This window comes from Sciurus vulgaris (assembly GCF_902686455.1).
Source record: "Sciurus vulgaris genome assembly, chromosome: 4".
Lineage (NCBI taxonomy): Eukaryota > Metazoa > Chordata > Mammalia > Rodentia > Sciuridae > Sciurus > Sciurus vulgaris.
In genome coordinates, this window is record NC_136464.1 from 176,465,739 (window position 1) to 176,478,784 (window position 13,046).

Below are 13,046 nucleotides of genomic sequence, written 5' to 3' on the forward strand. Positions count from 1 at the left end.
TTTGTTCTTCTGTGAGTTTCCTTACCTTCTGGCACTGTGTTCGTGAGATTGGTCCATGTTGACACATGTAGCTTTGGTTTATTTATTTCCATGCTCTGTGTTTGTGTTAGTCAGCATTCCATCACTATGACAAAATACCCGAGATAATTAACTTAGGAAAAGTTTATTTGGGCTCACAGTTTTGGATGTTCCAGTCCATGATCAGGCAGACCCTTTGCCCTGGGCCTCTGGGTGTGTGCTGGGTGGCTTTCCAAGGAGCACATGGTAGAGAGACTGCTAACCTCATAGCCAAGCAGCAGCAGCAGAAGAAGAGAGACCAGGGTCCCACAGTCCCCTATTAGGGACAAGCCCCACTGGTCTCCCACTCTGGCCCATTTCCAAGGTCCTACCCACTCCCAGTAGCACCACCTTGGGGACCAGGCCTTTAACACATGAACTTCTTGGGACACTCAATATCCAAATTGTATTAATAGACAACAATATATTTGTTTTTCTCTTCTAAATAGACATTTCTCTATTTTCAATATTCCATTGCCACAAATGGTGCTTCTATCAAATTTTCCTCTCCTTTGTTTCCTCTTGAAATAAGAGTTTCTCTAGGGCATCTGGTGGTAGAGCATCTTGAGCTCACGCACCAGCACTGAACGTGCTTCTCCATGTGGCTGCACCAAAGTAAGCGCCCACCCAAATCCTGGTGCTGATGGCATGATAAACGAACAGCTGGCTGACCTCACTCTGTACCTACTGCGTGGGCCTCTGATTGCTCTAAGTACTTCAGACTCACTGGTTTATTTTATCCCTAAGCAACCGGATAAGGCACTAGTGGAACACTCTATTTTGCTTTGGGGAAATAGAGTGTGTAGAGGTTAAGTTGCATGCCCAGGGCATTCGCCTAGTGAATGGAAGAGCCAGAATCTAAGTCCAGGAATCTGTGTCCTTAATAATTTTACTTCAGATTCAAGTGAACTCCTGATGTTCCCAGACTACTAAGGTCGCTTCTGACTGTGAGGAGTTTAAATGGTATCTCTTTTCATTTCAATGTATATTTTTGAGATTTTTAGTGATGAGTATTTTTGAAATATAGTTATTAGCATAGTTATATATATAAATATATATAGTTAAAATATATATAAAATATAAATATATAGTTAAAATATATAGTTTTTTCTATAAAATGCCTATTTATGATTTTTTGCCCACTTTTTGAAATTGGATAATTTGCTCATTGATTGATAAAGGTTCTTTGTATGTTATGGACCCTGATCCTTTTTTTCGTTATGTATTCCTAAGAGCTTCTGCCAGTTTATGCCTAGTGTTTATACTCTTTGGTTGTCCAGGTAAAGTTATAAAGCAGAGATTTAATATCAGTGATTTCATTCTTTTGCTTTATGCTTCAGGCATTATATGTTTGTTTAAACATCTACTTCTACTCCCACATTTACAAAGATATTTTCCTAAATGTGTTTTTTTTTTTTTACTTTTATTTGCATTTATTTCATGCTGAATTATTCCCATGCCATCGGTTTGGTTTCTTTAGTTTCTTCTGGGATGTCTTTTTCCTCTGTGCAACCTCCTCTTCTGGGTTAGGCACAGCTTGTTCCTTTGCAGGGCAGCTCAGGCATGGGTTAATCCGATGCTGAGCTCTGAGCATGGCGGTGCATCTTGGTGCGTTGTTCACCTGGATGTGTTCTATGACCAGAGAATCTACGTCTAAACCCTTGGCTTCAGCATTACTCTCTGCATTTTTAAGCATGTGCAGCAAAAATTCGGCACTTTTTTTTTGGGGGGGGGCACTGTCCCCGTATCCAGCCATACTCTTTGGCCTGGGCACACCTCCCAACTCCATGATTTTAACACCAGAATGGCACACATTGCTTCTTTTAAGTGACACCCTTCAGGTACTTGGAGGCTTTTCGGATTTGCATACCCTTGATGGCCTGTGCAGTTTCACGGGTGTTCTTAAAGTGAACACGAGGATTGAACCTCTTGATTTGCATGATTTTGTGGGGTTTTCTGGATCAAGAGAGTAGTGGACCATTTTCACAGATGACCTCAGGCCGCTTGTAGGAAGAGCCTAACTGTGCTTTTTAAGTTGTGCTTTTCACACTTAAACCCTGAATCCCTGTGGGATCAGTTGTGTATGGTGTGAGTTAGAGATATCATTTCACTTATTAAAATATGGTTGGGCAGTAGTGCCAGTGCTGCTTGTTGGAGAGTCAGTTATTGGTGCAGTGATGTGCTTCCCAGTCACCTATCAACAAAAAGATGACTCTTTCCTTAATGTGAAGCTCTGGTTGCCATATTTGCTTGCGTGAGTCCCCAGCCAATTGCCCTCTTTCATTTTTCATTTATCCCTAGGGAACCCCTAACCACTTAAAGTGGTAAGAGGACTGTGCTTTGCAGGCCAAGGGCTTGAGATGAGGTACATTATTGAGATACACCTTAGAAAAGCAGGTCTGTGAAATGGAGTGGACTGGGAAACAGAGGCAGGGACGTATTGAGAGCCAAGCGTGGGGAAGAAGGTTGGAGGAGCCAGATGGGAAAGGGAGGTTGAGGACCCCAATGACCAGAGCAGTATCAGCAAAACATTTTGTGGAGGAGAGTAAGATCCATCAAAGCCCTGTCGTAGCCAGGCATGCTAGTGCATGCCTGTAATCCCAGGAGGCTGAGGCAGGAAGATGGAGAGTTCAAAGCCAACCTCAGCAGCTCAGCGATGCCCTGTCTGTAAATAAGACATAAAAAGGACTGGGGATGTGGCTCAGTGGTTAAGCACCCTGGGTTCAGTCCCTGGTACAAAAACAAAAACCTAAACCCTGTCCTGGCAGGGCGGCCTGCCTTCCTGTGTGGGAGGGCCCAGGGCTGCAGGGAGAAGTGGCAGAGTTCTTTGACAGGGGCTGCGTCGCTTCTCTGAGGCAAGTGGGTGCTCAGCCAGGTACCAGAAGTGCTGAAGAAAGGTCATTGAGTTTGACAATGAGACTTGACCTTCGTGGGCGCCACATGCAAGGCTTCCGCAGAAGTAGCCCCCACGCGAGCAGAGGCTGCTCTCGTTTGGGCCGTCGTCTTTCGTTTCCCACTGTCCAGCAGCCTTGCTGGCGAGTTTTGCAAATGATCCCACAGTCAGGGGGTTTATGTGGAAGAAGAGAGGGCCCTTTGTCCTTCTGGCTTCGTCTCCTCTTCCCCTGCACAGCTGCCACGCGGGTCTCACAACTCCCAGGACACCGCAAAGAGGAGCCTGGCAAGAGGAGCAGGAGTTGCCGTCTGCCCTTTGTTTTCTCCTGGACGTGGCAGATGTTGGAAGCCGGTTGGTGGCTCCAGGGGCACTTCTGTGGAGTCGGGGAATTCCTCAGGACGTACAGCTCGCCAGGTCTTTTCTGAGTTGACTCCAGGTGTTCTCATGAGGCAGGGTCCCTGCTGATAACCCGGCCTGGTGCTCCTCTGCACGGTCCACATCCAGGCCACAAGAAGGAGTTATGAATCTTCGCTTCACCAAACCCAGGTATAGCTTGAAAGTACGAACCTTTGTTCTTGCTCTGACACCAACTAGGGATTGATGATCTTCTTTAGAATGCCACAAGCCGCAGGAGATACGTGGAGACTGTTTTAGCTGTTTCCCTGCTGTGACTAAAGGATCTGACCGACACAATTATGGGGGAGAAAAGGTTTATTTGAGGGCTCACGGTTTCAGAGGTCTCAATCCGTAGCTGGCTCCATTCCTCAGGGCTTGAGGTGAGGCTGAACATTATGGTGGAAGAGTGTGGCAGAGGGAAGCAGCTCACATGGTGATCAGGAAACAGAGACTCCACTCAGCGAATACAAGTATGTACCCAGAGCCACACCCCAGGTCCCACCTCCTCCAGCCACACCCTACTGCTTTGGTTACCACTCAGTTAATCCCTATCAAGTGACTGATTCACTGTTGTGTTAAGACTCTCAAAATCCTCTGAATCTCCTTGCACTGTCTCACACGTGAGCTTTTGAGGGACACCTCACACCTAAACCATAACAGAAACGAAGAGATTCTCATGAAGTCCTTTCACTTAGTGTTCAAACTCACATTCTTAGCTTGAGAGTTCCCTCCTTGTTAAGTCGTTTTGAACTTCTCTGCGTCCTCTGGAGGGGCGAGATGGGCAGATGCTGTTCTGTGGTAGCTTCGCCTGGCATCTTTCCTAAAGGTGCGCGGGCACTTCGTACCTATGTCATTTTAATACTGAGTCCCTGTTATTGCATGGAAATGGCACCTAATTTTATTATCTAATTAGATAATGAAATATTTGGGAGGCAGCCTGTCTTTTTGTTGAGAATTAGCTCCTTATTCATCCAATCAGGTTGCGCTGCCCGTGTACTTTCCTGGTTTTCATTGGTAAACCTCATTGGCTAAATCTTACTCATGATTTTCTTTAAAAATAAATTGTATTTTGCCATGTACCATCATTTGGATAATGAGTTTCATAGGTTACTAACTTCCTTTAATTGGTCTAAATTAGCTCTTTTGAGTTGACTTTGAATTCCTACTGCTTTCCCAAGTTTCTGGCATGTATAAATGCTCAATAATGAATAGGTGGGCAGGCAAATGAATAGGGGGGCAGCCTCACATTTTAGGATTTCAGAAATAAATATCTTGCCAAGCACAGTGGTGCATGCCTATAAGCCCAGATGGTTGGGAGGCTGAGGCAGGAGGATCGAAAATTCAAGGTCGGTCTCAGCATTTAGTGAGACCCTAAGCAACTTAGTGAGCCCTGTCCCAAAATAAAAAGTAAAAAGGGTTGGGGGTGTGGCTCAGTGATTTAGGTGCCCTGGGTTCAATCCCCAGCACCCACCCCCCCAACCAAAAAAAAAAAAAAAAAAAAAAAGCTTTTCAAAAAGGTGTTTATCAATTTTCTTTAATTCTTAATCTTTCTGCTTTTGCAGAATTCATGTTCTGTTAGTGAGGTTGTGAAGAATCACTGGTTTCCATGAGAAAAAGCCTATGGAGAGGGTTTCTGAGGACCCACCCATCCACAGGCTCCTTGCTTATCAGTCATTTGCCTGAATTTGCTCTGGGCAGCACCTGCACAGGGTTAGCCGGCAGTCCTACCCGTTGCTAGGTAGACGTCGGATAGCTGTGGGGAGGTGTAGATGCGGGTCTGCCTCCAGCTCTCCCCGACCCCGTCTTTATCAGAGGCGGTGCACACGCTGTTCCTTCTTGGCTCTGCTGCTCTTTCTCTGGTGTCACTCGTTATTCAGTGCTCAGTGACATCTGCTCCACATGGTCTTGACTCCACTGTATTCACCCAGCTGCTTCAAGTGCTTTTTCTCTTCTGACTTCAAGAAAATCATGCTTTTGGAAAAACTCTGATCATTGTCCTAGCCACCAATGTAGATCCAGTGAAGCATCTAACTGAAAGGAGGTGGAGGCTATGTATTTTGAAATGAAATAATTTACAATAAGGAACAGGAGACATAGACATTGAAAACGCTTGAAAATAAACAAAGGTCCCCATTAATCATTTAATTTTTTTCCTATTTCTTCACCTAATAATTAAGCCAACTTTTACTCAAATGCTACCATTCATGGAAAATACAATGACAGTATTTTGTATTTATTTGCTTTTTTATGTTGTGTGCTTAGTGGTCTCTTCCTGTTTTCATTGCAGATGTAGACTTTCTATAATGATGTTTATTAGTAGGTATTAATCAACGAATTTGAGAACCTAGCAATTATTTCTCATAATTCTTTTGTGGAAAGATACATTCAGATTCCCAAATTACCTACTTTAAAAGTTGTGGAATAACATGATTTTTTCCAATAGAAGCCTAATACAAGCTATATAAGTAGTGATAAATTTCATAGAGACTATATTTTAAAAAGTAAGAAGAAGCCAGATGTGGTGGTACCTGCTTGTAATCCTGTAATCCCAGTATCTCCAGAGGCTGAGGAGGGGATCTCAAGTCTGAGGCCAACCTCAGCATCTTATGGACACTGTCTCAAGATAAAAATTTTTCAAAGGGGACTGGGATGTAGTGGCCCTGGGTTGAATCTCCAGTATTGCCAAAGAAAAGACGGGGGTACAAAATTAATTACACATATATATTTTGTGTATATAAATACCATGTATATATATAGATAGATAGATAGATATGATCAGTAGAACTTTTATATATATATATATATCTATATATATATATATATATACACATGGTGTGTATATAGATTACTCACACACGTTTGTGTGTATGTGTAGTGCTAGTGATGGAACCCAGGACTTCCCGCATGCTAGTCAAGCACTCTGCCACCGCCAAGACTACTAATATACTCTATTTAACTTAATATACACAAAAAGTTATTCCAACATGAAAAAGTACAAAATGTTACTAATGTGACACCAGAAACAACACAGATGTCCAGCACGCCTGCAACACTGCCATATCTTAAACAGTGGAACACTTCCAGTCCTACCAGAATAATGAGTTGTCTTTAACAGAAGAATGCATTATATTGCTTCAGTGTTTAAGTTAAAATAAAAGATTAATTAAAATTAAATAAAATTGAAATTCCTTCATCCTGCCAGTCACATTTCAGGTTGTGGGTAGCCACACGTGGTTGACGAGGTTACTGGTTTAGACCACTCAGAAGCCAAACCCTTTGTAAACCAGGGCATTTCAGATGAGAAAGCAGCGGGTGTTTTTTTCAAGTGTTCCCTCATGGGTCAACCACAGTTTTGGAAGTTATCATTTAAAAATGAATCGGAATAATGAACTGAGGAATAATAAATAAATTCACTTAAAACAGAAGATGAATTCATCATTTAGTTGTCAGAATTTCCTAATTTTAATTTAAATTTAGAAGCTTAACAAAAGTCAGAGCTATTTAAAGAGTAGAATGATTTTCTGCCTGTAGTGTAGAACCAAAGTGACCAAAGAAAACAAAAGATTTGCTGTGTCCTGTCCGTGTTGTGCTCCCTCTGTTTCCTTCACCACCCTAGAACCTTTGTAGTGTGGAACATGCTGGATCAGTAGAACTTTTAAAATTATTACTATGGTCAAACTCTGAGATCCCTCTGAAGTCATTTCTTTTTTTTTTTTTTTTTTTTTAGCATTCAAAGAGGCTCTTCCATTTTACTTTGAGCACTCAAACAGTTCTCCATCTCTCATACAGTGTCCTTCGTCTGCTGGGACTGACCCTATTGTTCCTGTTGGCATTTTAAGGCTGCATTTTCATTTCTTACAGTCTCGTTGTGGGATCGTGCACGCAGAGCCTGCTCACTGCTATTGGCCTGTTCCTTTGTGCGCGTGATTTCTCCCATCCACCTGCTCACAGCAGGTTGTCTGCAGACCCCAAGAGTAGCTAAATACTTTGGAAAATATCTGGAGATCCTGCTAAGGTGTAACAATTTCTGCATTTGTCTGATGTGGAGCTATTCATGGTGTACCTTTGAAGACTTTTTTCTTTTTCTTTCCCATATTCTTGCTTAAATGTTTTCAAGAGAAGATAAATTTATTATAAATAACAGTACAGAGCTGAGTGCAGCTCTGTGCATTCATATTGAATAGGTCATTGATATTCAACTAAGTGGAACTAATTTTCCATGTTAGAGCAGACAAATATGGAATAGTGTCACAGGAATCTCGTGCTGTTTACTGCAGAATACCAGATTAAATGGATTACTTGTGAACTGATTGGAGTACTAAATAGATTATCTAACTTGATAACTTAAAATGCCTAGTGGGCTAGGTAATGTAGAATATTACCCAAGCACAGGAGCATGATGGATACGATGCCATGGATTTGCAGATTGTGTATATTCTGAGATGTATTTACAAATGCTTGTCCAAACAGAATCTGAATTGATTTTTGAAATTTAACCTTCATTTCTGTTTTTAAGAAAATAGTTAATTTTTATATCCACTTAGAGTTTAAAATAAGTTATTTTCTTTTCATTAGTTTAGATTAAAATGAAATGTTTCCACAATGTCTGAAGACAAACTTTAGTTTCAATCCTAGTAAGTGTATGTGGATGCTAAATATTTGGAGGGGGTACCAAGAATTGAACTCAGGAGTGCTCTACCACTCCCCCAGCCTTTTCTATTTTTTATTTTGAGACAGGATCTTGCTAAGTTACAGAGGCTGGCCTGGAACTTGGAATCCTCTTGCCTCAGCCTCCTGAGTAGCTGTGATTACAGGTGTATACCACCACCCCTGACTAAAATAATAATAATAATAATTAGTAGTAGTAGTAGTAGTAGTAGTAGTAGTAGTAGTAGTAGTTATTAGTGCTGCAGGTCTAAACCCAGGGCCTTGAACATACTAGGCATGCACTCTACCATTGAACTATACCTCCAACCCCTAAAATTAATATGTTATTTAGAAAGCTAAATGAAGGGGCTTACCTTTCTGCCTATACTCTGCCAATCCATGAGTGCATGCACACATGCACACACACAAACACACACACAAAGTGGATTTCAAAGTAATAGTCATGTTTTTAGTCCTAAAATAAATGTTTTCCATGTTTTAAAGATGTTTCTTCCCACACCCACCACCTCTTAGAAGTAATTAACTCTTATTTTGTACTATATGCATGTGATTACTGTAGTCATCAACTGTAATATGAAACCATCTATTTAGGTTGTGCAGGATATAGAAATATATAACTTAGAATAAGTAGAGGTTTGTTTTTTTTTTTTCTAAAGAAGTAGGAAATGAAAGAATAATTATTAACCATCTCCTTTTTACAGTCCTGAAAACATCAATTACAGTTACACATCTTAGAAAACAGCTTACCAGAAGAACAGAAATAACTCCTTTCACTTTGCCTCAAAAATGTAATCAGAATTTAACAGCTTGGATGTATATACCGATGTAGTTTAAAATATTAATTTTGAGGCAGGTGTACCTGCCTTTGGACTGGGGTCTTGGGAGCTTGGCAGTTGCCTTGGCCTCTTGCAGCATACACTTCACGATTTGAAATTGCTTGTAAAATAGAACCTATCTGGAGAATGTCCTTCTGAAAGCTCCACTCCCCACCCCACCCCACACATACTTTTTTCTTGTCTGCTGTTAACTAGAAAATTATATTTTAGTGGCTGATAGAGGAAGAGAATTTTGAATAGAATGAACATTGATTGTAGTAAACATGGAAAATAATACAAGCAGCTGCACTGGAGACTGATAAGACAAATCCCATAGTAATGGCCTTTAAAGAATATTATCAAGTTGAGAATCAGTGTGGGGGAAGAAAGCAATCCTATTTCTCCCTTTTACTGCTCAGTGACATTACTTTTAAATGTTAAATTGCCTCTGATTTTATTGTTGAAGGCATTTTGGAACATTTGATTTATTGTTTTGTGACTGCTTTGTTGAGTGAGCAACCTTGCTTATTTCATATGAATTTCATTCTAACAAATGTCGAGACCATTTTCTTCTAAAATTTTCTTTTCCTTGAAGAAATAAAAAACGTATTTTGTAAATGTTGGCACAGACTATCAAAATAAGAAAAGAAGGAAATTTTTATCTTGCTATGAAGTGCCATTTAAAATAGAAAAAGGAGTAGAATATTTGGAGAAAATATTTTAACAAGGGTGGAATCTGTTTTAATAAGGGTGGAATAGAAATCTTAATTTGGATTAAGACTTTTGCTCTTGGCTTATCAAGTGGTCAGTCCTTATTTGTTTTGGCATGCATCGAATTCCTTTTTGTACGTAGTGAATACCTCATTTTTTGTGGATTCTAGAAGCCAATTGTCTTAATCCTTCAGTGTGGGAAAAGCGAATGTTCCTTTTAGGAGAGCTGCAGTTCCTAGTGAAGTTTTGTTCCCTCTCTTTCTTTACCTTAGTCCCAATTGCCGAGATGCTGGCACTTCCTGCCTGCCTTCTCTGCAGAATGTAGTAATAGGTAAAGAGCAAAAGACTGTCGTCGCTGTATGTGTAACTGTCGCCGTATGTGTAACCGTCGCTTGCCTTGAATGGAATGCAAAGTTAGGTGCAGCTTATTGGCGCTTTATCTGTGAATACACTCTCAACGATATAACTTGTGTTTTTCATGAGACATTTAAGTTTTAAAATCTATTTTCATGTTAATTATTGTGAACTACTTGTATTTGCCTGGGAATGAGTCCAGTCCTCGTAGGGCAAGGAAAGCCGTGTTGGCATTGTCTTGGTGCCCTCTTGGTGGGTGCCCAGTGTGACTCGGGCAGCCTTCTGGGCATTGCAGGCAGAGCAGGAGCAAGCTGACATACGAAGCTGTAGGCAGAACGAAGGTAATCTTGGTAGGCCCCAGGGGCCGGGTGAAGACCATCGGATAAGACGGTGCAGAGAAAGTGAGGAGAGGGCGCGGAGACAGCCGGGACCCTCAGGAAGTCCTCTCTGCAAAGCCAGCATCACGTTGAGACCAATGAGAAGGAGACAGCCTTGCACAAGTCTGGTGGATGAAAGCCCCCCCCCCCCCAGGTGGAAGGAATGGCAGGAGGAGAGCGGGAGAGGATGGGCGAGGACCAGGTCATTGAGCGAGGGCCCTTGTGGGCCAGTTGGGTCTTACTCCGTGCTGTTGTGAAGCTTTCAGAGGTTGCGCAATGACATGGATAGGATGTGACTTCAGATCACTACTGCAAGGAGGATGGACACCTGGGCATGGAGGTGGAGACAGATCATCCCTTTGTCCCGTACAGTCCTTGGAGGGAGGTATGGGTGGAGTAGACCAGGAGATCACAACAGCCAGCCTACAGCCTGCTTCTTTGGGGCTCATGAGTTGAGTGGTCATTACATTTTTAAGTGGTTGGGGGGAGAATAATGTTTGACGACTTACTAAAGGTATGCGAGATTCAACATGGAGCTCACAAGTGCATGGTGCTGGGGCACAGCCGCGCTGCTTCCTCTTCCTGTGTCTGGCGTTTCTGCAGCGTTTGCTGTGATTGCAGGGGGAGCTCCGCCTGCCCTGCTCCCAGCTGTGCAGGGCCTGGCGCAGGTGAAGCTGACCCTGATCATTTACCTGGTGCAGGTGAAGCTGACCCTGATCCTTTACCTGGTGCAGGTGAAGCTGACCCTGATCCTTTACCTGGCGCAGGTGAAGCTGACCCTGATCATTTTACCTGGTGCAGGTGAAGCTGACCCTGATCCTTTACCTGGCACAGATGAAGCTAACCCTGTTCCTTTACCTGGTGCAGGTGAAGCTGACCCTGATCCTTTGAGCGCAACCAAGATGAAAATTTTGCTGAACAAGAAGAACCACCCTCAACCACTATTACCAAACACTGAATGGCTTTGAAATCGCTTAGGCTGCAGTTTAATGAATTCAGTCCACCCCGCAAGACGAAACCGCTTAGTGTAAAACTTGTACTGCAGCAAAGTCGTTTTGACAACAACTAGCATTTGAATCACAGATAATAGCAAGCTGCTTTAGAAAAATCTTTTAATGTATTTATTTTAGTCGACAGGTACTAATTGTTCTTATTTATGAGGTACAGTGTGACATTTCAGCAAATGTCTCCGTTGTGTAATAATCAACTCAGGATATTTAGGTTATCCATTGTCGCAGACACTCATCATTTCTTTTTGAGAACATTCAAAAATGATAAGTGTCAGGCTTCTTTTTACACTTCCTGGGCTGTCAAAACATTTAATACAAGAAGCTAATTATAGTTTCAGCAGAATTTTTCCAAACCTCAATGCAAGGGCAAAGGGAGTTTCTGTATTTTAATCCACTTAACTGGGCAGTGGAGGCGCTTGCGCCTGCCCCTCATTGGAAGTGATTAAACTGCAGTGTAAGATGTGCTAACAGGCAAATATCAAGGGAGGTGTCTAACAAAATGCTATAACGCCTGCCAAGCGTGGGTGTGCTCAAGTGGGATCGTGAGCTGTGGACCGAAGTGAGGCTCTGGCCAGCCCTCAGTGGGAAAGACGTTTTCAAAGATAAAATACATAAACACCATTGCAGATTGTCAGTTACAGACAAACATTTTCTCTTGATTTTGATGATAAGGAACACTGAGCCCCAATTGAAGAAAACTTTGTCCTGAAAATAAAAGAATTCCATTCTCCTTATTAGTGAACCAGTATTATAGAAAGTTGTGCTCAGCTACATTTTGAATTTTGTATTTAAAAAAGTTGTGGAAATTTGCTTTCTTTCTTATTATATGATTAGCTATATAATATTCACAAATTGTGCCTCTGGGCTCATAAAGCCTAAAATGTTCACTGTATGGCCCATTACAGAAAAATGTTTTCTGACCCCTGAATTAGACCAAGATGGTAGCAGTGGAGATAATGTGACATGTATTTTTGTGAAGGGCAGAGAAGACTGGCAATGGACTAGATACAGGGTAAGAAGGAAGTTCAAGGATGGAGGCTGAGGCCGGGCGTGGTGATGCACACCTGTACTCCCAGCTACTTCGGAGGCTGAGACAAGAGAATCACAGGTTTGAGGCCAACCTCAGACATTGTCTCAAAGTAAAAAGGTGTATGCAATCCCAGTGGCTCAGGAGGCTGAGGCAGGAGGATCACAAGTTTGAAGCCAGCCTCAGCAACTCAGCAAGGCCCTAAGCAACTCAGCAAGACCCTGTCTCTAAAAAAAACACACAAAAGGACTGGGGATGTGGCTTAGTGGTTAAGCTCTCCTGGGTTTAATCCCCAGTTACCCTCACCCCCAAAATGCAGACTATGTCCTGTGGCTCTTCTTTCTGACCCAGGCTACCAAGGACAGAATATTCAACACTGCTGGGGCAAGTCCGTGGCTGGCAGTGGTGGGGTGCTGCCGGGGTATTGCCTCACTGCTCGTAACCTAGGAACGTGGCGGCCGGCATGTTCACGGATCACCTGTCCACGTCCAGACTGTTCTGCAGCACTCCTTTCCACCGTTTTTTAGCTGCCTCACCTGTAATTCTCCCCAGCCGAATGTCTACTGTTAGCCGACTGATGATGGAAGGGTAGAGAACTTATTTTCGTTTTCATAGTATGTGAACTAAAGAATCTTGGTAAGGATGCCCTTAGGTTTCCAGGTCTGCAGCTTCGATTAGGGTATTGATGGCATTGAGGAGCAAGGGTAAGAAATGGCCCTTGTTCTTTAAAAACTCTCC

General features: G+C 42.4%; 2 protein-coding genes and 1 pseudogene across 7 annotated transcripts in view; 2 read left to right on the forward strand and 1 right to left on the reverse strand.

Moving 5' to 3' along the window:
• Window positions 1-13,046, forward strand: part of PCCA (propionyl-CoA carboxylase subunit alpha) — a 369,734-nt gene that overhangs the window by 282,371 nt on the left and 74,317 nt on the right. The gene's annotated exons all lie outside the window — the stretch shown is intronic.
• LOC306660424 (large ribosomal subunit protein uL22-like) lies at window positions 1,491-4,842 on the reverse strand (annotated as a pseudogene). Its single transcript has one exon. The product of its transcript is annotated as a large ribosomal subunit protein uL22-like (transcript).
• LOC306660426 (uncharacterized protein) lies at window positions 9,953-12,341 on the forward strand. Its single transcript, XM_079138660.1, has 2 exons — window positions 9,953-11,038; window positions 11,073-12,341. Exons 1-2 carry the CDS (start codon window positions 10,802-10,804, stop codon window positions 11,160-11,162), a joined length of 327 nt encoding a protein of 108 aa, XP_078994786.1. The 5' UTR covers window positions 9,953-10,801; the 3' UTR covers window positions 11,163-12,341.